Below are 22517 nucleotides of genomic sequence, written 5' to 3'. Positions count from 1 at the left end.
GGCTTTGAATGTTCCTTTAGGAGTTGGGTTTTATCCTAAGAAGGGAAGCCAAGGCGAGTTCTGAGCAGGAGGCAACATCATCTGACCTGCTCCCTAAGATCCCTTTCAGAGCCACGTGGACAATGGGTGGCAGGCAGACAAGGCAGAGGGAGGCAGACCAGCTGGAGGTTTTGCAGAAGTCCAGAGAGGGTGAGGGCATCGCAGGAGCTGAGGTTGAGGGAGAGGTCAGGTAGGCTTTGAATGTTCCTTTAGGAGTTGGGTTTTATCCTAAGAAGGGAAGCCAAGGCGAGTTCTGAGCAGGAGGCAACATCATCTGACCTGCTCCCTAAGATCCCTTTCAGAGCCACGTGGACAATGGGTGGCAGGCAGACAAGGCAGAGGGAGGCAGACCAGCTGGAGGTTTTGCAGAAGTCCAGGTAAGAGATGGTGGTGGCACACGAAACAAGCCTGGTGGACAGGCAATATGTAAGTATTTTTTGAATGAATGAATGAATGTACTTGATGTCACCACTTTTGCTTCATATTTACTTATTTACTTATTTTAATATATTTTTATTGATCTCAGAGAGTAAGGGAGAGGGAGAGATAGGAACATCAATAATGAGAATCATTCATTGGCTGCCTCCTGCTTGCCCCCTATGGGGGATTGAGCCCGCAACCCAGGCATGTGCCCTGACTGGGAATCAAACCGTGACCTCTTGGTTCCTGGGTCAACACTCAACTGCTGAGCCACGCTGGTGGGCTTCTTCATATTTAAACAATAAGAGGAAAAGCTGTGGACCATCTAGGGCAGCCGTGGGCAAACTACGGCCCGCAGGCCGGATCCGGCCCATTTGAAATGAATAAAACTAAAAAAAAAAAAAAAGACCGTACCCTTTTATGTAATGATGTTTACTTTGAATTTATATTAGTTCACACAAACACTCCATCCATGCTTTTGTTCCGGCCCTCCGGTTCAGTTTAAGAACCCATTGTGGCCCTCGAGTCAAAAAGTTTGCCCACCCCTGATCTAGGGAGATGTGAGAAGAGCAGTGAGAAAACAACTTAGAATTTTAAAATAGGCACAAAGAAATCAGAGGGGCAGGTAAGATGAGCTGTTTCAGGAAGTGAGGTCAGGCTTGGAGACAGCTTTGAGGGTACATTCTAGTGTAGTGGTTCTTAACTTTCTTGGGTTGCTCTTCTCCAGAAGAACATACTTGGCACACACATCTAAGAGTGTATCCCTGAGCTTACAGGCTCTCTAAAATGGAGGCTGGGGCCAGGCTCTGGTACTGCAGAGGAGAAAAGACACTTGTATCCGAGGGGCTTAGAAAAAACCCTAGTGAAAGGCAGACGGAGGAGGGAGCCACATTCAGGGAGCCTTTTTTCCAGGACACGACCCCCTGCACTTGCAGGAATTGAAACACGCACAGGGCCTCCCACGGGGCAGGTGCTGGGTGGGCAGCTTCAGAGGTTCCAGGGTGGAACCATCTGTGACTCAGCACCAAGTCCCACAGGTCCAGGGCTGGCTGACGAGGTCACCGTGGGGCCACAGTGTAATGTCACCGTGACCCAGCCTCCCTGGCTGCTTGCTCAAGGGTAGCAGCTTGTGAGAGGTGTACGTCCTCTCCTGCTGGCTCTTCAGCTCCGTGTGGGTGACGACAGTGCACGTGTGTATGTGTGCAAGGGGGGAGGGGTGTGCAGCAGGAGCACATTTTGGGGGAAATTGAGCAGGAGTTGGGTATTTTCTTCTTCACCTGGCCCATGTGACTGTTTCTGCTCAGCCCCACAATGCCGCTTGCTTCCTGCCCCATTCTCTAACCTCTGAGTCTCAATTTTTCTACCTGCTGCTCCTGTTTCCACCCTCCCACCTCCCTGCTAAGCTCTGTCATTATTTCGGAGTCTATGGGTCCCCACACCAAGCACAGAGGCTACTGTGGTGTCTCCCAGTAAACCCGGGGCCAGGGCCCCTGCAGCCTGAGACTCAGACCCAGAGACTGAGTCACTCAGTTCGAAGGAAGCAATGAAAACCACTGCCCCTTGAGCTGGTTCTAGCAGGGAGGGTCAGTGTGCCTGTTTTCGAGCTCATTCTTGTTTCCAAGGGCACCCTAAGCTCCTTAGAGAACTTGGGACTGACCACGACAATTCCGGTTAGGTGGCCTGCTCTGGTGAAAGGTCAGTCCACCGACACAAACTGACCACCCACTGTGTACCTAATGGAAGTCAGTCTCTAAGCCCATGGGAAAGTTGGGAAGATAAAACAAAATCAAGCACATGAAAGAGAAAATAATAAAAGAGTAGAAAATCAAGGGCTATTTGGGGTGGTACAATAACCAAATGCCACAGGGATGCAGAGGAGAGGGCGATGCTAGATGGCCGGCTGTTGCAGAAAAGGTGGGATTTAATACTTTACCACTAAACATTTATATTTGGCAGAATCAGCAGGTTTTACAGGCCCTTTTGTGGGTAAGGGGCCTTCTGGAAGGGAGGGAACAGAAGGACCTGGAGACAGTACTCCAAGGAGGAAAACTGCCACCACCTTCCCCCCTTCACTTGTGCTTGGCTGAGCCCTTGCTTCCCCTGCCTCCCTTCTTCTCCCTCCCATCTCTGTCTCTTGTCTTTTTTTTTTTTTTTTTTGTAAGAAAGTGTCTATCTCATATGTCAATTATATCTCAATTAAAACAAAGTTTCTACCAAGAAGTCCTTTTTCTGGAACCTAAACTGACAATGGGTTTGAGGTTTTGGGGGCCTCCTTGTTAACTGGCTTCTCATTCTTACCCTGCATCAGCGAAAGCCCACTGTTGGTTATCAGAAACTTCCCCCTGAAACTCACAAATGGAACTGGGGAAAGGGAGGAGGCCTCCTGAATTAGACCTCCTGGATGGAAGGAGACCCCATGCTGGGAGGCAGGGAGTCTGGGGAGGGGTTTAGAAAGCCACACCCTGCTGCCCTGCCCCCACTCCTCCAGCTCACAGAACCCCATTCCACTGCTGGGCGAGCATGTAGGGCTCCACCTGCGGGTCTCCAGATCTAGCCACCCCTGCGGGACACCTCAGGTCTGTGCCTTCTGTCCTTCTGTCCCGGAGTCCTCAAGTCTGACTGCAGCACAGTACCTTAAAGCTGCCAAAAACCTGCACTGGAGTCAAAGGGCTCTACAGAAATGAAAGGCCCAAACACCCTGCTGGGAGGTAAGGTCCCGGGATAAACCCCCAATTGATGGATCTGGCCATTTTTCTAGCTCTCTAGAGATTTTTTAAAGGTGTTTTTTCATCCCCCCTTTCTCCAAAAGCAGCCTGTTATAGTTGGGCCCTTCAGGAGTTCCTCTCCTGCTACTCCCCCCAGAACTCTGTCTGCTTAACTTGAGAAGCACTCAAATTCAGTGATTTAAATGTTGTCCAGGTTGTTTTCCTCACATGGCTGTCTTCGTTCAAATGAAACCTGACGTGACCTATTGCCTAAAACAGACACTAGGGAGCTGCTTGAGTGGAAGGTGGGGGAGCCCAGGGAAGTGGGAACCGCAGAGTCCACGGCCTTGAGTGTCTCCTGTTCTTGAAGCTAGAGCTCTTTCCAGAGCATTTCAAGGCTTGGAGTCAAGTCAGAGCAGGGAAAGGAGGAAGGGGGCCTCTCGTGGAGTCCTGCCCAAACACTTGTTCCCCTGGCTGCAAAGTTCAGTCACCTGCACTTGAGTCCTAGAAAGGCCACTTTTTAAAATACATATACAGTGGGGCCTTGACTTACGAGTTTAATTCGTTCCGTGACGCAGCTCGTAACTCAAATTACTCGTATGTCAAATCAAAAAGTGAACGAGTGAGACACGTGATGCTGGGCTGATGTTGTGGCGTTCACTGTGACGTTCGCTGCACCAACTAGCGGTGGGGTATCTGAAGCTGGCTCGTAACCTGAATTTTAGCTCTCAACTCAAAGCAAAAAAGTGGCCAAGAGATTGCTTGTATCTCGAAAAACTCGTTAGTCCGGACACTCGTAAGTCAAGGCCCCACTGTATATTTTTATTGGTTTCAGAGAGCAAGGGAGGAGAGAGACAGAGATAGAAACATCAATGATGAGAGAGAATCATTGATCAGCTGCCTCCTGCACACCCTCCACTGGGGATCAAGCCCACAACCCAGGCATGTGCCCTGACCGGGAATTGAACCATGACCTCCTTGTTCATAGGTTGATGCTCAACCACTGAGTCACGCCGGCTGGCAGAGTGGGAGGTAAGGAGTGGCCAGGTCCCACTGTGGGGCTTTCTGAAGTCCTCCTTCCAAAGGGAGGGGAGCTCAGGTGGTGTTCAGAATGTTGCTAATAGGCTGTGAGCTTCACCTTCCAGGTGACCCGTGGACAGCAGGAGAAATCAGGAGGCAAAAGAGGTAACAAATCCATCCTCACAGAGCTATGTAAACACAGAGTTACTTCCCTTGGCCTTCCAGAGTCACTGACAAATTCATTCCACAAATCTACACTTGAGGCCAACTGTGTTCAAGGCGACAGGCTAGGGTGATAAACCACGGTTAATGTTTGCCTCCTCTTCTTCTTCGACAGTTTCTAGCCTGTGCCTCCTGGGATCAATAATGGGGCCCATTAAGGAGTGCTGGGCTTCCAGGCCCACTGTGCAGTTTGTGGGGAGGGCAGGGCAGAGCTGGACAGTTCATTCTGTTCCTATGGCAGATAAAGGTCCCTCTTTGCCCTCTCAATTTCCATTGCCCATCTCTCCACAGCCCACGGAATACTCTGTCCCAGAGCGCAGTGACTTGTGGCCCCTGAGTGCCTTTCCCGATTCCCAGTAGTTTGACTTCCTGGAATGCCACAGCCTAACTGTTACATCAGTGCCAGAGGCACAGCTTGGTAGGTTTGCAACCTTGAAGTCATCTTTGCTTCCACTTGTCTTCCACTCCCCACAGGACCAGCCCCAAATCCTGTTGAGTCTACTACCCCCATCACCACTCAAAAAAGATCTAAATATTAACAGAGTTTAATAATATTATTTCACTGTGACGTTTATTAAACCACTGATTTGGGGACAAAAATTAATGACATATATTTCCAAGGAAGTCAAGATTTAATAGTGATAACTTGGAACAGCAAGGAATGTGGAAAGTTGCCACTGGCTGCTTGATATCCTTGCGAGATGACAAAATAAGACAATACTGTTCTGATAAATCAGCTGGTTAACCATCTGACTACAGTGAAAAATCAGGGTGATCCTCAGTTCTCAGCTACTTTTCAGTCTAAAGCAAACAGATGCATATTTTTCGCTTAAGAAAATCAAGCTGTGTAGACCAGCCAGTGTGGACCAGTGGTTGAGCATTGACCTATTAACTGGGAGGTCATGGTTCGATTCCCAATTAGGGCACATGCCTGAGTTGTGGGCTCGATCTCCAGTGGGAGGCGGCAGGAGGCAGCCAATCAGTGATTCTCTCATCACTGATGTTTCTATCTCTTTCTCCCTCTCCCTTCACCTCTGAAATCAATAAAAATATATTTTAAAAAAAGAAAAGAAAAGCAAGCTGTGTTGAGGAGGTTCTGGCTGAGGGGAGCTATCAGGCAGCACAGGGCACACCGGGGGAACTGCTCAGTGTCCCCACACAGTGACCTTATGTTGCTGAGACCTTTGAATCTGAAGAATATGGCTTGAGTTTAATTTTTTTGGATGCAAAAATTCACTCAAAATGTGTTTAAACAAAAAAGGGTTTTTAAAAAATATATAATTTAGGGAGAAATTACAGGAGTCACATGGGGGGTGAATTGCTGATAAACCAGTCAGATGGTCTGGTCTATATACCGTGTTGGTCTTTTGTAGTTGTGGAATTGGACTAAAAAAAACATTTTATTTTGGAATAATTTCAAGCATACTGAAAAGATACAGCTATAGAAATTACAATACTGTGTTTACTATTTATATGGACACACAGTTTTATTTTTTTTGAGCCATTTGAGAGTAAGTTATAGGTGTTAATGCCTCTTTACTACTTAATATTTCAGTTGTGGATTTCCTAAGAACAATAATGTTCTCTTACAAAACCACACATAGCCATCAAATTCAGGAAATGTAACACTGATTTTAATCTCTAGATAATATTTCGATGTTGTCAGTTATTCTCATAATTTCCTATATGGCTTTTCACCCCTCCAGTACAGGTCTGCTCCAGGGTAACAAACGATACTATATTCAGTTGCTATAGATTTCTTGTTTTTTCACACCATAATTCCCTTTTTATAGACTAAGATAAGGAATGCAAAGATGGATGTAGCCTTTTATATTTAGTATTCCCTCAGAGGTTTTCACATATGGAGTTTCACATGCAAAGGAACTTAATAAGTAATTATTGATTTCTATTTCTTGAGAAAAAATTCAGAGAAGGAGGGAGAAGATGATAATAAAGTTTACTATAAATAAATTTGGAAAAATTCTGAAATAATAGTAGGGCAAACACTATAAAGATTAGGAGGGAAGAAGTCCACCTAGAATTCCACTATGAAATGTTCTTTCCAGCTTTGGTGGAGAGGGTCCTAGAGAAATCTAGTATTATATGCCACTAAATAAATGTTAACTGAGGACTCACCGGGTGTCCTGGGTGTCCTTTTAAGGAAAGCCCACAACTTGAAAAAGAATCAATAATGGCAGAATTTTAGGTATTGAGGAACTTGGACAGGTTGGGATCAGGGGTGGGGTGGGGGGTGGGAGAAGGCTACTTATACATCACAAATCTGAATGTTTTCCCATGGAGAGGCCAAGCTGATTGTGGCTACACCTGCTCTAGAGTAGTGCCACTGAGAGATTATTTAAAAACTAGCTTCTCTCACATGTACAGAGAAAAGTACCCAGACCACTACAACGGTGGGCTGAGGCGCTGGGAAAGTCACTCATTCCAAGGAAAGCTTCTAGGGGCTGCAGCCCTAACCATGGGGATGAGGGGCCCTGAGCTGGTTACAAACACTGTCTGGCTGTTTTGACTCCCATTCTGCTGCCCACTAGGCAAATTTCTTTTCTCAGCTGTGATGCCCTTGCCTCAAAATGATGTTTTTGCTTCTCTTTGGGACGGCTGACTCAGATCTTTCCTGATACCCAGTCCCAAATGCACCAGAGAGGTCACCCTCTCGGATGGCCATTTGTCCAGAGGTGTGACCTTGCCTCCTATCCCTTCCATCCAGAAGCCCATTTTCTACCTACAGCCAAAATTCCCTTTTGTTTCCACAGCATTTGCTCTCATATACAGATAACCAGGGCCCCAGGGCTATGAACTCAGAGCTATTCACCTAGGCTGCTCCTCTCCTACTTCCTGGGTTAATATCACCACCAAATGAGGAGCCAAGGGCCCTGGCTGGGTAGTTCAGTTGGTGAGAGCATCGTCCTGATACCCCAAAGTTGCAGGTTCAGTCCCTAGTCAGGGCACATATAAGAATCAACCAATGAATCCATGAATTGGTGGAATAACAAATCAATGTTTCTCTCTTTCACCCCTCCCCCACTTCCTCTCGCTCTAAAATCAATGTATAAATAAATAAAGTTTTTTAAAAAAGAGAAGCCAAGGCACAAAATGGAGACTCTAGACTTAATGCGTCTGTTTCTGTACTGTTTAAAAACGCACGGAGGAACACAATGAGGAATCTATGATGTCTGGGTTATGTAACCACACAGATAATCAAGACTTGGCCTTATTAAAAAGGATGACAGTGTAACTGACAAAAGGCACTGTTTATTAGATTTCTATCTTTGAAAATAATTTTTCTCTATGGTATCCTAGAGCAGGAGTCAGCAAGCTATGACTAGCAGATCAAATCTCGGCAGCCACCTGTTTTTGTAAATAAAGTTTTATTGGAACAGCCATGCCCACTTGTTTACCTGTTGTTTAAGGCTGCTTTCCCACTAAATTGGCAGTTTCAGAGACAGACAGAGACTGAATGGCCAACAAAGCCTGATATGTTCACTCTCACCCTTTACTAAAAAAGAGTGCCAACCCCTGTCTAAGAGCAGTAGGCACTGTGGAAGAGAAGGAGGTACCTGTTGACCGGCAGGTGTTGCCTTGGGACATGGCGGTCGTCACTGTTTCCGTGGCGGCGTCTCTGACAGCTGGCTCCTCACTCTGCAGGAGGGTGAGGACACACCTCCAAAGGGCAAGTGTATCCTGCAGTCCTAAGGTGACAGAAAGGAATCCAGTTACCTAGGATGCAATTTACAAGCAGGTACAAATACCACTTCAAATGCATGGTGGAGGACAGTATTTAATGAGCAACTGTCAATCCTGTTTTCCTGGGTATTCCAAGAAAGGACAATCTGAGAGTCAGAAAAACAGAGAGAGAGAGAGAGAGAGAGAGAGAGAGAGAGAGAGAGAGAGAGAGCGCCCTAAGGGGGAAGGTTTTAAAGTGTCTTTTCTTCCTTCTTTTTTTTTATTTTGAGGGATGAAGGTTTCTGGAGGCAACCAGTCCCAGGCAAGGCCCCCCAGAAGGTGCGGCCTGGCTGACTAAGGCCCTGGGCCTAAGCTGTCCACAGTGACTCACAATTATCAGGAATGAAACATTATGCATCAAGGGTGCTTTGGGGAAACTAGCCCAGTGTTGATATGAGTGACTGAGCTTATATATTCTGAAAGCAAGTTTCAATCAAGATTATGCTTTGGGGGTAAGGATGGAAAAAAGGGCAGGAACCAGGATATAGGTTCCCATATCATGTCTCTGTGGGTCCTACTACCTGACCGCCATTACCCCCCGGCAGGGACTCTGTCTAGCCCAGTGGTCGGCAAACTGCGGCTCACGAGCCACATGCGGCTCTTTGGCCCCTTGAGTGTGGCTCTTCCACAAAATACCACGTGCGGGTGCGCATGTACAGTGTGACTGAAACTTCGTGGCCCATGCACAGAAGTCGGTATTTTGTGGAAGAGCCACACTCAAGGGGCCAAAGAGCCGCATGTGGCTCTTGAGCCGCAGTTTGCCGACCACTGGTCTAAGCCACTGGTCTAGTCCCTTGCTAGGTGCTGCTGTGGACCATGGAACCAGAAAAGAGAGTGTTTATCTCTGAGCACCTGAAAAGAACATCAAGTCAAGAACACAGGGCAATGAGAAGTCAGGGATGGAAATGTGTGGCTGGGACTCAGCACAGGGAGAGATCACAGTGGACCGGTGTAACCAAAGCAGACTTCATGAGGGAGGTGGGCAGGGTCTCACAGAAAGGGCACATGTGCAGATGGAGTGGACCAGGCTTGTGGAGGATCACGGTGGAGGGCCCAGGAAGCCCGCCACTCTACATCCCTGGCCTTCAATGGAGAACCAGCTCTGTCCTAAGAGCTCTCCTTAGCCCATCCTCTCCCTATCTGTCCACAGAGAACCTGGTATCAGTCACTGCCGCTTCAGTCAGACCAAGAACAGCAATGGCTTCCTCTGTGGTTCCAGTCTCTCTTTTCTGTTATAAATATGGCTTTAAATATTACTCAGTCTTTCAGAATCTACCCATTCTAAAGTTCTCTAGGGTTTAATATTTTCCCTTTAACATGGTCATTTATACCTTCAAGAACCTCAACCTTCCCTCTAGTCCATTTCAATTTTTCTTTTTCCTTAAATGACTTTGTTCTGTCTTTGACTTGTCTCCATGCACTTTTATGTCCTTTGTCTCCCAGTTTGGTACCTATTTCTCATATTCTTGTAGGTCATCAGCCACCACTGACCTCCTTCCTTATTGCCTATAATGATATAACCAGTTCCATAATTATGAATCATTGGCTTTTTCCCAAGACTCAGTTTCACTCAGGAATACCATGGTATTCCACACACTTTTTGCTTGATAGGAGCTAGAGTTAGTTAGAGTAGCCAAAGTCACCCCAAAAACATGCTGCAAAATATTACTCTCACTGGACAAACTTCACCAAAGTTTATAAACCTTGGTTCTTATTCCTCTGAGCCCAATGATTAAATCACAATCACAGAAGGTCCCCTTTCAGTCCCTGTTTGGGTATAAAAAGAAGGCCTGCAAGTCACTTAGAAGAAAGAATTAAAAGGACACTTGTGCCCTAACCGGTTTGGCTCAGTGGATAGAGCGTTGGCCTGCGAACTGAAGGGTCCCAGGTTCGATTCCAGTCAAGGACATGTACCTTGGTTGAGGGCACATCCCCAGTAGGGGGTGTGCAGGAGGCAGCTGATGGGTGTTTCTCTCTCATTGATGTTTCTAACTCTCTATCCCTCTCTGTAAAAAACAATAAAATATACTTAAAAAATAAATAAAATAAAAAGACACTTGTTTCCCAGCAAGTTCCAGGGACATGAGACTTTATTGGTCTGAACTCCAACACTTCAAATCTGAACCTCACCATCTAAAAGAGCAACTCTCTCCTTTATTCTTTTTAAAAAAGTTTTTTGTTAATCCTCATCCGAATATATTTTTTCCATTGATTTTTAGAGAGAGTGAGAGGGAGGGAAGGTAGCAATCTTTCCAGTCACTTAAGCCAGAAGCCTGGATGTCATCCTCGAATCTTCCTTTTACATGAACCTCAATACTAAGTCATGTTGATTCAACAGCTGTCCTTTCTTTTTCCTCAATGCCACAGCTTCACACTGACCCATTCATTTCTCACCAAGATCCTTACAACAGGCTTCCAGGAAGAGGTGACGGTTAGGCCTAGTCTTGAAAGACAAATAGAAGTCAGTCAAGCAGCACTTTGTTTGCAGAACTGTTCCCTCCTTATGACTCACAGGGCCCATGTTGGCCCATAAGAAGGGAGAGGGAGGCAGGGCACACAACGGGAAGAGCATTATAATCCATGTTAAAGGGTATTTAGATTTTATCCTGAAGGCAATGGGAACCCACTCGAAGGTTTTCAGCGTGAAGTGAAATGATCAGATCTGTACTTTAGAAAGACCACAAAAGCTTTTGGGAGCATAAAGAGAATGGTTTGGGGGTCAAGACAGAAAGAAAAGAGGCCAGCCTTGGTTGGGTGGCTCAGCTGGTTGGAGCATTATCCATACATCAAAAGGTTATGGGTTTGATTCCTAGTCAGAGCACACACGTACCTCATTTGCGGGTTCGATCCCGCTTGGGCGTGTATAGGAAGCAACAAATCAATGTTTCTCTCTCACATTGATGTTTCTCTGTCTCTCTCTCAAAATCAACAAAAACATATCCTCTGATAAGGATTAAAAAAAAGGAAAGCGGCCACTTAAGAGGCTGTTGGTGATCAATTAGAGTAGGAACCAAGAGGATGGGAATACACTTGAAAGATGAAAAGGTATAGTGTACACTGTCATTTTTCATCTTCCCTTCTTTTTCAACCTGGAGTATCTAGTCATACTTTGAGCACATTTAGTGCAATGGATACCCCTCTGTTCACTACACTTACCAAGCACGGGATGGGGGTTGGTGAGGAAAAATGGTGTGGTGCTGGTGAGGACTTCAGCGGTGGCCAGCCTGGACTCCGTGGGAAGGTGATCTCCACAAGATGAGACGACCAACTGAACCCACTGCTTCAGTTTGGGGGCCATAGAGTCCCTGGTCTGAAAGCACAACATTTAGAGCAGTTCAGAGGATGCAGTCATGAAAAGAGGGATGCGCTATATACACCAAACCGGATCTGCAAATTAGCTCTTGCCACAGTGGGAGGAAGGGTTTTTCAGCTGTTTTTCTATCTCAACTAGGAAGAAATAAGCAAGCCCGGGGAAGAACATCTGGCTTGTTGTTCAGTAATACAGAGTCACTATAACTGGCAAGCAAGTTCCTTGAGTCTTTTCTGATGCACATCAGGTTATCAGAAAACTGGTGTATTTGACAGCTTCAGTAACGACAAAACTTTTTTGGGAAAGACTGTGGCAACAAAAGTATTTATTGTCCCCAATAACCAGATGCTTCTATCTTTAATAAAAGAACTTCAGATTTTGGCTGAGTATATAGGGACCCAGCTAAAGACACATTTCCCAGACTTCCTTGAATTTGGGAGCAACATGTAATTAAGTCTGACTAATGGGGATGTCATTGGAAGTGGTATCTGTGCACTTTTCAGGTCAAACCTTAGGAAATAGGAGTGACCTTCATTTCCTGCGTTTTACTTCCTGCTAGCTGAGTAAGGACAAGGTGATGGGAGCTGGAGCAACCCTCTGGGACCATGCTGAGGACAGCAAACATCAAAGCTAACAGCTGGGGATCCAAACACAATCAAGACACCCTATCTGCTTTGACTGCTTTGACCTTTCTTAAGCCACTGTATTTATGAGTTTCTGTTACATTTAAAGCGGTTATCCTAACTAACATTATTATTTAAACAAAGCCCTATTTTTTAATAGTAACAGTTTTGCGATATAATTTACCCATTTAAAGTACTATGCAATTCAGTGTTTTTTAGTATATTTACACATATGTGTAACCATCATCACAGTCAATTTTAGAATATTTTCATCACCAAAAAGAGAAACCTTTACATTCTTTACTTGTCATTCTCCATCCTGTCACCTGCTCCTTCCCCTAGCCCTAAGCAAGTCATCAACTGTCTCTATGGATCTGCCATTTCTGGACATTTCATATAAATTGAATCAAACAATATGTGCTCTTTTGTGACTGGCTTTTTTCACTTAACATGTTTTTTTTGTGTGTTTTTTTTAGTGTTTTTTTAGGTTCATCCATGCAATAGGATGTATTTTTATGGCTGAATAATTTCCATTGTATAGACATACCATATTTCATTTACCCATTCAGCAGTTGATGGACATTCAGCTTGTTTCTATATTTTAAATTCTTGTTTTTTTACTTTTTCTAAAAAGAGGTTAATGTTGCAAATGTACTTTACTTCCCCCGTCAATGAAACTTCTTTAAATTTTCAAAATGAGATGACTGGCTCTTCAGGCTATCATAGAACTAAACTGATGAGCACCTTAGACCTCAAGGAAGATTCTAACTCCCAAGGCACAAAGAAACCCAGGTTTCCCCAGGAACTTTTCTTATGCATTTCTCTGCAGTTCCGTTAATTTTTCTCTCCCTGGAAAACTCCCAATTTTCATAAAATATCAGTTTATTCAAGTACCAAGCAGTGTCGTTAAGATTCATGTGACAAATGCTTAAAAAGGGCTTTAGATGACAGTGATATCTTTTGGCTGCCCTATAACCACTTTCTTAGAACTTGTTTTTTTTCCCTCTGGGCTGTAATTTTTTTTTTAGCAAAATTTCCCTTCCTACAAACATCCCCCTACCCACAACACACACAACTGACTTTTTTTGCTTTTTGTATGCTAATGAGCAGCTGGCTTTGGACCCCTGGCCTGCCTTTGAATAACAGCCCAAAGGAAACCACTATCTACTTAATTCTCACCCTCTGGTTTTCTCTCTCAGCCCCAGGTTCGCTGAATCTAACAATCTCCTCTGTAAAGTCTTTCTCAGCTCCCAAACGCTCCCTCCCTCCTCTGTATTCCCACAGTCTCCTCCCAACCAGAGCATTTGATGTCATGATTGAACACTCCTTTCTCTCATTAGACTGTCCCTCCTGTCTCTCTTCATCTTTGTGTCTCCAGGACCCCTCTCAGCGCCGCGTTATTGTAAGGCATCAGAATCCGCAATGTCATGCTGACACTAGCACAGTGTGGTGATGTGTGACCAAGATCCTCAGGTAATTTCATGGTGGTACTGACTGCCTTCTACATATAATAATTCTGTGATGTGGCATCTTTCTCATCTACCCCTCAGTGTGCATGCATTTGTCTTAAGGCTTCTTCCCAGGAAGGTCTTTTGATTACTGTAGTTCCACCTTATCCCCACAGGACATATGAAACAGGTGGGGCACACTGGCCTCAATGCAGCCAGCTGGGCCATGTTTTGGGGGAAGAGTCAAGCCACAGCAATATATTTTCATACTTAGTGACTATGATCTAATCCTAGTGACTTATAATCCTTGATTATATTATATTCAGCCCCTCCTTAGTCTAGGTAGAAAAATTAGGAAAAAAGGGGTCTAGGTGTGTATGTGTACGTGTGTGTATTGGTGAGGAGGAGGTTGTGCTTTCTCATGGCCTCTAATCAAATGTGCCCCGAATAAGAGAAAAGAAATGTCAAAGGTGGCGCTCAAAATCCTCTACAAGTTATACCCAAAGTGAAAAATCAACATGAACAATATTTCTGTAGAGGTCACACAAACACGGCAGAGCTTCTGCCTACTGACACCTTCCAGGTAAAAAAAAGCACAAAAATCTAGACCCGAGATCGGGGCAGAGTTGGCCTTACCTCTTCACTCGTCCGCATATGGTGGACAATCACTTTGGAGGCAAGCCTCAGAGCTGCACTCTGAATTTCAGACCTAGAAAAAGTAAGCCAAAAACACCCCCCAAATTAAATCAAGCATATTTTATATAGAGACGGTTTTTGCAGATAGTAATCTATGTGGATGTGAAGGCTGGAAATCACCTCGTGGCTATACAAACACTCCAGAAGTAATTACCTTTTGGTTATTAACATGATACTCTGACATCTTTTTATTGCTTAAGCTTAGAACATGCTCCTAAGCTGAGACTGAAAAATGTAAGGCCTGAGTCTAGGTTAGGACTATCTTCAAATTCTTACATAAGTGACTGATGGGTCACCGAGGAACCCAGGTAGCACAGCAAACATTGGGGGCAAACCTTTCATTGGAAGCAATATCCATGGTCCAGTTCAAGAACTCCTTTGGGGTTAGATGGATACAGTGTTCCGTCTGGTGAAGCCATTCACTGGGGTCCATGCAATGGAGAATTTTCAGTATCTGTGTGGGCCAGATCCATGAAAAACAAAACAAAAACCTCAGGAAAAGGTCTTCAGAATCTAAATGATAATCACTTACAATAAGGGGGGTGGCCTATCTTTCAGAAAGCTCCCCCTGATTTATTTCCCTCCTAATACCTTGGGAGACCAAGACAGGGTGGAACAGACACACCCGAGGTGCCCTAGTGATCTGTAATCAGAGCCTAGATCTCCAGATTCCTAAGTCAGTGACCCTTCCTTTTGATTATACTTTCTAGGTGGCTATCTGCCCCCAGATAGCCACGTCAGCAAAGACGACCCTCTGACACGTTCTGCAGCTAATTGTCAATGCTGTTCCCTACAGCGTTGAGTGGCTTACTCTCAATCTGCCTCTGGTCTGTCATCAATAATATCATCATCAAACACTTTTCTTAGTGCCCACCTATGCATGGAACCATGCCAAACACCACACAAGAGTCTTTGTCCTCCTGATGCTGAATCTCCTTCTGATTGCTCCTGGAGAAGCCAAAGCCAACCCTGCCCTCACGATCTGATCACTCCGGTGGGTTCATCAAAGAGTGTGGGCGTGGAAGGGGGCAGTCAGTACATCAGAGGCTTTACCTTACAGAAGCATTCTGGGTGATTTTCCTTCATTGCCAACATCAAGAACGTCCCTCCCATATTCCACAACAAGGGTGGCAGTTCCTTCTCTCCTAATCCCGAGGCTGCTGCTGAAAACCTTTCCAACAGGGCTTCCAGTGTCAGCAGGCGCACGTCAGGGAAAGAAGACTCTAACAGCTGAGAGAAGGAGATGGGAACGTCCCGTGTCTGTTCTCCAGGCTGGACTGCCACTGCCCACACGGCAGCGATGGCTAGTTTGGTGAGGCTCTGGAGGTACTGAGGTAGGCCTGGCACCGTGAAGGTATAGGGGAATCCTGTTATTAGCTCTGATCTTGAGATGATATTTCTGACTTCCTCCCATATGCCAAGATGCTCCAGAACTAAAAAGCAAAAAAACAAAAGTAATCACTTCATTCAAAGTTCCACAAAAGGACTTGGGAAAACACAAGCCTCCGGATACACTAGGTGGGACTATCAGATATCTTTTCTGAGTACATTTCACACATATGATATAGTAAGTGACTTGCCCACTAAGGTTCAGGCTTCTGGTCCAGAAACAATTTCTATTTAGGTAACTCATACTATTTAGGTAACTCATAATTTCCCCCCTGGGGGACAAAAGGCATTCCTATAGGAAGATGTGCTCCTTGCATCCCTCCCCAACATTTAGTTAATATGAACTCAGTAACCTCTTAAATCACCAAGCCTCAAAGTTGAGCTGCTCAGATCCCCTCTACAACACCTCTTCTCAGAGGCTCTTGGTCAAACCCTACAGATATGGAGCTCACATGACAGACTATTCTATTGTTAGTAGGTCTACTGGCCTATTTCTACATTTTGAGGTTCCCAATGAGCCCTTTAGGCATTTGAATACAGTATTATGTCCCTTCTGTCTTCTCCAGACAAAACACCCCTACTTCCTTCAACTATTAACCATACGATGGGGTTTAACTTCTCTCACTATTCTAACTGCCTTCCTTCCTTTGGACATACTTCACCCCCTCTTAAGGAATGGCCCCACAGAGTGGAACATGACCCTTTGTGTGGCCTGGCCAGCTGGACTATTACTTTCCCTGTTCTGACACTAGCCTACGGGAGTTGCATCACACTGTTGACTCATGTGAAGCGGAAAGCCCACTGGAACTACAGCCTTTCTTTTCTTGCTTGGTCTACCGATGATGTGAGTCATCTTTCTTCCACCTTGTACTCAGAGCTTAGACCTAGGCTTCTTTCTTTGTTTTAAACCCAAGTATATCCTGATAAATTTTATCTGCCTGTTAAGTTTTATGGCCTATCTCTTAAGCGATTGCCAAGATCTTTTTGTATTCTCAGTTCTGATAAAAAACACTTAGAGCCTACTATATGCTTAGAATACTATCCTTGAGGAGTTTATAGTCTGGTGTGAGAAAGAGAAATGAATGACCAGGTAATTCCAATATAATGGTTTAAATGATAATCTGAGTCTTAAAGGGGAAGAATGGATTCAAACCACCAAACACAGAGCAAAGATTCAAAGGCAAGAAATAGAATGGACCACGTAAGATTCTTCAGACAACACAGTCATAGGGCAAACCTCAAATTGACAAGCATGCCATAAATGCCTGCAGTCAAATAAGTATTAAGAATGTGGCCGAAACCGGTTTGGCTCAGTGGATAGAGCGTCGGCCTGCGGACTGAGAGGTCCCAGGTTCGATTCCGGTCAAGGGCATGTACCTGGGTTGCGGGCATATCCCCAGTAGGAGATGTGCAGGAGGCAGCTGATCGATGATTCTCTCTCATCGATGTTTCTAACTCTCTATCTCTCTCCCTTCCTCTCTGTAAAAAATCAATAAAATATATTTAAAAAAAAAAAAAAAAGAATGTGGACTGGGCCAGCAGGGAGGACAGACACCTTCGACAAGTGTTCTGGTCAGTTAGCTCCCAGCCGGCCCTGTCCCCCACCCCACTCCAAGCTCTTAACTAACTAACCGCCTCTCTGTGGGTCTAGTCATTCCCCAGTTATAAATCCCCTTAACTTTACCATTCTTTCCACAGAATTTTATCTACAAGGACATCAGGATTTCATTAAATGCCTTGTTGAAATTCAGCTATCTCATAACTCAGCGAACACTACTGACTTCTAGAAAACTCATAAACATAATAGAAATGTAAAATATTAAAGTAACAGTTGGAAAAAAGGTGAAATTTAAAAAAAAATCATATGGGCACAACTGCAATAATCCTGGAATGAAAAATCACAAAATATTCATGTGACACATCAAATTGTTTCAAAAAGAAGTTTGCCCCAAGAGGCAAAGTGAGGGCTCAAGCTCCAGCATGACTGTGCCCCGTGGAGACCACCATCCGCCATCTATGGCTGCAGACACACCTTTTCTCTTAACTCAGACTCTGCAGAAGTCCAAGTTCAAGAAGGAGGGCAGGCATCTTTACAAAGCAGCAGGGAAACCCCAGGGGGTCGGGGTCCTCAACCTTTGTGGCCTCATCTCTACTTTCAATTCCTAAAAACCATATCCCATTACAATTTACTCACGAGAGGACCACACTACCATGGTCTGGTCTCCAGGCGCCAGTTCCCTGTCCTCCTTACTCACTGCTGCCTGAGGACAAGACTACATTAAAGGGACATCATTTGTTTGGGAAGGAGTTAAAATCATGGCTGCAAGATCTGCTCTTTACAACGTAATTAAAAACAGAAAGAAAGGTCTAGACCTGTGGTCGGCAAACCGCGGCTCGCGAGCCACATGCGGCTCTTTGGCCCCTTGAGTGTGACTCTTCCACAAAACACCACGTGCGGGCGCGCACGTCCAGTATGATTGAAACTTCGTGGCATATGCGCAGAAGTCGGTATTTTGTGGAAGAGCCGGTATTTAGACTCTAGGCCATTGAGAATAATTTTCAGAGGAACCTGTTAGCTGAAAGAGAGATATTGTAGGCAGAGTGAATAGTCTGTGGGACTCAAGACCTGGGCACCCAGACTCATTAGCTTCCTCTAGGACTTTGAGGAAGGATGGATGACATCATAAAGAAGTCAGGGGCTAACGGCACTGTCCCAAAAAAGGGGGGCCTGGGGTACATGCTCAGGAAGGGCTCCTTTGAACTTCTTGGCCTATATTGCCCATGGAGTTCAGTATGGTTCCGTAAACATTTATTGTGCATACATTAGGTACTTTAGGAGATAAAGACATCCAGAGCTAAGAAATAAAAATCACCTGCAATTAAAGTGCTTAAAACTAATGGGAGATAAAGACAACTACAAAAATTGCAAAACGCTTAGTGACTTAAAATTGTTAGTGAGAAAAGCTGACGTGTTGAGTATGTACCATGAACTATAGAATATTATATTCTCATTATTCAATGCTATGAACAATTACGCTTATTGAATACTATTCTAAGTACTTCAACATGCATCAACTCATGTAATGAAGTAGGCACTATCATTATTCCCATTTTACAGATTAGGAAACATAAGTTACTTGCCCAAGGTCACACAGAAATGGTAGTTTAAAAAACCCAAAAGAGCCCTCACCGGTTTGGCTCAGTGCATAGAGCGTCGGCCTGCAGACTGAAGGGTCCCAGGTTCGATTCTGGTTAAGGGCATGTACCTTGGTTGTGGGCACATTCCTAGTGGGGGGTGTGCAGGAGGCAGCTGATTGATGTTTCTCACTCTCTATCCCTCTCCCTTCCTCTCTGTAAAAAATCAATAAAAAACAAAACCCAAAATAATGACAAAAATGAATGCAATGGGCACTTATCTTCTATTTCAAGAAGTTAAAAAAGGGTTTTCAGGAGGGAACACAATTTAAGAAGGGCCCTGAAGGCTGCCCAGAGGTGCCTGACTAGGAGAGCAAAGGGCAAATGTTTAGGGGGAGTTAAGGGGGGAGGAGACAAAAAAGGAGCTGCTAATAGGTTCTCTGGATTAAATGTGTCAACAGAGGAACAGCAGGAAATGACCCATAAGCCAGGAAATTATCAAATGACATTCACTGAGGCACTTTCTCCAAAATGCTGCTTAGAAAATATATTCTCTGTTGTGCGGCAAGACCCAAATAGGCGTCCTAAAGCAGAGTTTCTTAAAAGCATCTGAATCACCGGGAGGGCTTGTTAACTTCCAGTCTGCCGCTGAACCTCACCCCCAAAGTTTCTGATTTAGGTGGTCTGGGGCAGGGGCTGAGAATCTGCATTTCCAACACGCTCACAGGTGATGCTGCTGCTGCTGCTGAGCCACGAGCCACGTTTGAAAACCAATGTCCTCAGGTGCTGGTTCTTAGCCAGATGTTATTAAAGCCACACATGCCTGGATCCCTCTCTGGCAGATTCTGATTCAGTTGGTTTCCAGGAGGGCACAGACATTTGTAGTCTGAAGAAGCAACAGGTGCCCTGGCTGGTTTGGCTCAGTGGATAGAGCGTTGGCCTGCGGACAAAAGGGTCCTGGATTCGATTCCGATCAAGGGCACGTTCCTCGGTTACAGGCTCCTCCCCGGCCTGGGCCCTGGTCGGGACACATGCAGGAGGCAACGGGTTGATGTGTTTCTCTCACATCGATGCTTTCTCTCTGTCTTTCCCTCTCCCACTCTCTCTCAAAATCAATGGGAAAATATCCTCGGGTGAGGATAAAGAAAAAAAAGAAGCAACAGGTAATTCTGCTATGTACCCCAGCTGAGAATCACCCTCCCAAGATCCAACTCTCCCAGGGTTTGTAGGGTTTATGTGTGGGTAGGTAGAGCTGCAGTTCCAAGTAGAGCATAGCTCATTCTAGCCTAGTACCTCACCATAATGAAGAACTGGAGAATTCACCACACCCCATTTTCTCCTACAAGAAAAACACTAAACCCCTGACCAGGTAGTTCAGTTGGTTAGAGCATCATCCCGATATGCCAAGATTGTGGGTTCGATCCCTGGTCAGGGCACATATGCATGATATGTGGAACAACAAATCAATGTTTCTCTCTCTCTTACTCTCTCTTTTCCTCTCTCTCTCTCAAATCAATTTAAAAATAAATAAAATAAAAACACCAAACGAGAGGAAGTCACCAAGAATTCAAAAGAATGAATAGGTGCCCCTGGCAGGGAGGCCTTCAACGTGGCTCTCTATGCACAGGTTCTAGCAGTGAATCAGAAAGACCAGGCTCTGCTCTCAGGAAGTTCCCATTTAAGTGGCGACCACAGAACACCCTCTCCTCAGTGCCCAGAGTGAGGGGTCTCTAGGCGAAACAGGAGGTTGGAGTCAATACTTTAACTTAAGCAGCTGCAGTAACTAACAAGGACATATTGCTTTCCTGTCTAGCATAGTGGTGTCTCAGCCCAGGAAGTACATTAAATTCATCTGGAAAGCTTAGAAAAACACTTATGTCAGGGGACACTTGACCACATCTCTGGGGTGTGCCTGGTTTTAAAGTGACCCAGGTGATTCTGGTGCGCAACTGGGGTTGATAGCCACTGTTTCACCAAAGGGTTTCACCACCAGGATTTCACAACCCGGAGAAGTGCTGTTTTGTGTCCTGCCCTACCAAGTGCTTCAAAGTCTAGACCAACTACTTATTTCTGTTTTTATGAGTGCCTGTTGTCTGCAGGGCACAAAAAAACCTCTTTGATGGGGTTCCTCAGGCTGAGGTTTAGCAACCTTCTCCTCTAGAAGAGGATTTTTCTACTTACAATTTCAATTTTGATTGGTTTGGGTTTCTTTCTATCTTTCTTGGGAAGCCAAGTGTTCCAATAAAAGAATCAAGCCCCTCCTTTGATGGTGCCATCTTATTTTTCATAAACTAGATGATTTTTTGCAAATTCTTATTAATTGGAGTTTTCCCCAGCCCTCCTTGTTTGGAGAATCTTTAGATTTTCCTATCAGTGCAATCATTTTAGTCACCCAAGTATGTGTGACTGATTCGAAACATCCAATTTGATTTCATCTCTTAAATTAACATCTTCTTTAGAGCAAAGCTATTTCTAGCCTTCAAACGATTGGCTTACTGGCTGAATTCACTTGGAAGGATACTACCTCCCGCTCTGCTATGTCCTAGTTATTTCAGTGAAGAAGTAATTCCCCAGTTTGGAATTCAAGGACCAATAAAATGTCAAAATAACGTGGCAGATTGGAATAAGCTGCCACCTTTTTATTTGGTAAAGTAGGGATGTTAAAAACCTATCTATATTCATTTCATGAAAGAAGGGCTATCCTTCACACCAAAAAATAATAATCCATAGTGTCATCATAAAGAACAATTCTTTAAAGAAATTTGGCTTTAAGAAAAATTCGCTATCGTGTCATTTTGTTAAAGTTTTATTGAGAAAATGTCACCAGGGACCAGCTTTGGAGAAGCTGAGAAAAGCTTCCTGGGATTGATCTGTTTGCATAGCATGACCACCCACAGCAGAGATCTCCTAGGAAGAAACCGACTTTGCCGAGTGGCTCAGGACAATGTCTGTGTAAAGAAGTACAGTGGCCCAGTCACTTCCCTCTAGTCACCTCAGAGGCGTTGAGTTCTTGGTTCTTTGGTGAGTTGCAGATTTCAGTGTTACATCTATAACCTGAACAGTGATGCTAAATGAACTGGATTTCAAAACCGCCACACCCTAACCAACCAGAATAGGGCGCTAACGTCAACCTGGCTGAAAGGGGATTTCAAAGCTGCATACGCCTTGAGTAGGGACAGTGTCCTATTTCACAAATCCTGCTGTATTATTTAGGGAAGTCTGACTCCTCCCCAGGGGCAGGCCTGAGGGTCATTCATCTTTGATTTTCTAAATTACTCATGTAGGTTTGTTAGAATTTCTTTTCAAAAAATCATCATAATCTTAAAAAATACATGTTAATTTAAACAGCTTTGACAAGGGCATTCTGGAAAAAATGTGGATGATATCATTACCACATAATTATGGATACAGCTGAGTTTCACCAGAAGAGCATTTAATTTAGGTTAATTTAACTCTACATAAGTACTCAGCAAAGAGAGAGATTGGAAAATAACAATTAAAAGAGAGAAAGCAGTTTCACCTGGCCTTCTAATCACTGAGCATATTCCCGAAGCATGTTTGTGCTGTCACCTGAGACCAGTGGTTCTCAGCTTTAGGGTGCTCGCTCACCTCCAGATTTCCTGATTCAGGAGCAGGTCCCAAAACAATCATAGGTCTAACAAAATCCCAGGTGATACTGATGTTGCTGATGAAGGGACCACACTTTAAGAACCATTACCTCAGAGCATCTGAGATCAGCATGCTTCTCAGTGTAAACATCTTGCCGTGC

The 22517-nt window shown here is 44.7% G+C and overlaps 1 protein-coding gene across 6 annotated transcripts in view; it reads right to left on the bottom strand.

Moving 5' to 3' along the window:
* THADA (THADA armadillo repeat containing) overlaps positions 1–22517 on the bottom strand; it is a 299278-nt gene that overhangs the window by 39165 nt on the left and 237596 nt on the right. For 5 of the 6 annotated variants that reach the window (XM_036334726.1, XM_036334724.1, XM_036334722.1 and 2 more), the window contains 5 exons: positions 15278–15657; positions 14560–14678; positions 14165–14237; positions 11304–11457; positions 7982–8113 (listed from right to left, as the gene is read on the bottom strand). In XM_036334726.1, coding sequence (XP_036190619.1) covers positions 7982–8113; positions 11304–11457; positions 14165–14237; positions 14560–14678; positions 15278–15657 — 858 coding nt within the window. Of the gene's footprint in view, positions 1–7981; positions 8114–11303; positions 11458–14164; positions 14238–14559; positions 14679–15277; positions 15658–22517 lie in introns of those variants that run through there. The other variant, XR_004971855.1, reaches the window with a different exon arrangement.

Source organism: Myotis myotis, unplaced genomic scaffold (assembly GCF_014108235.1).
Source record: "Myotis myotis isolate mMyoMyo1 unplaced genomic scaffold, mMyoMyo1.p scaffold_m19_p_14, whole genome shotgun sequence".
In the NCBI taxonomy this organism is placed as follows: Eukaryota; Metazoa; Chordata; class Mammalia; order Chiroptera; family Vespertilionidae; genus Myotis; species Myotis myotis.
The sequence above is the reverse complement of the archived record's forward strand: the minus strand, read 5'-3'. Positions and strand labels throughout refer to the sequence as shown.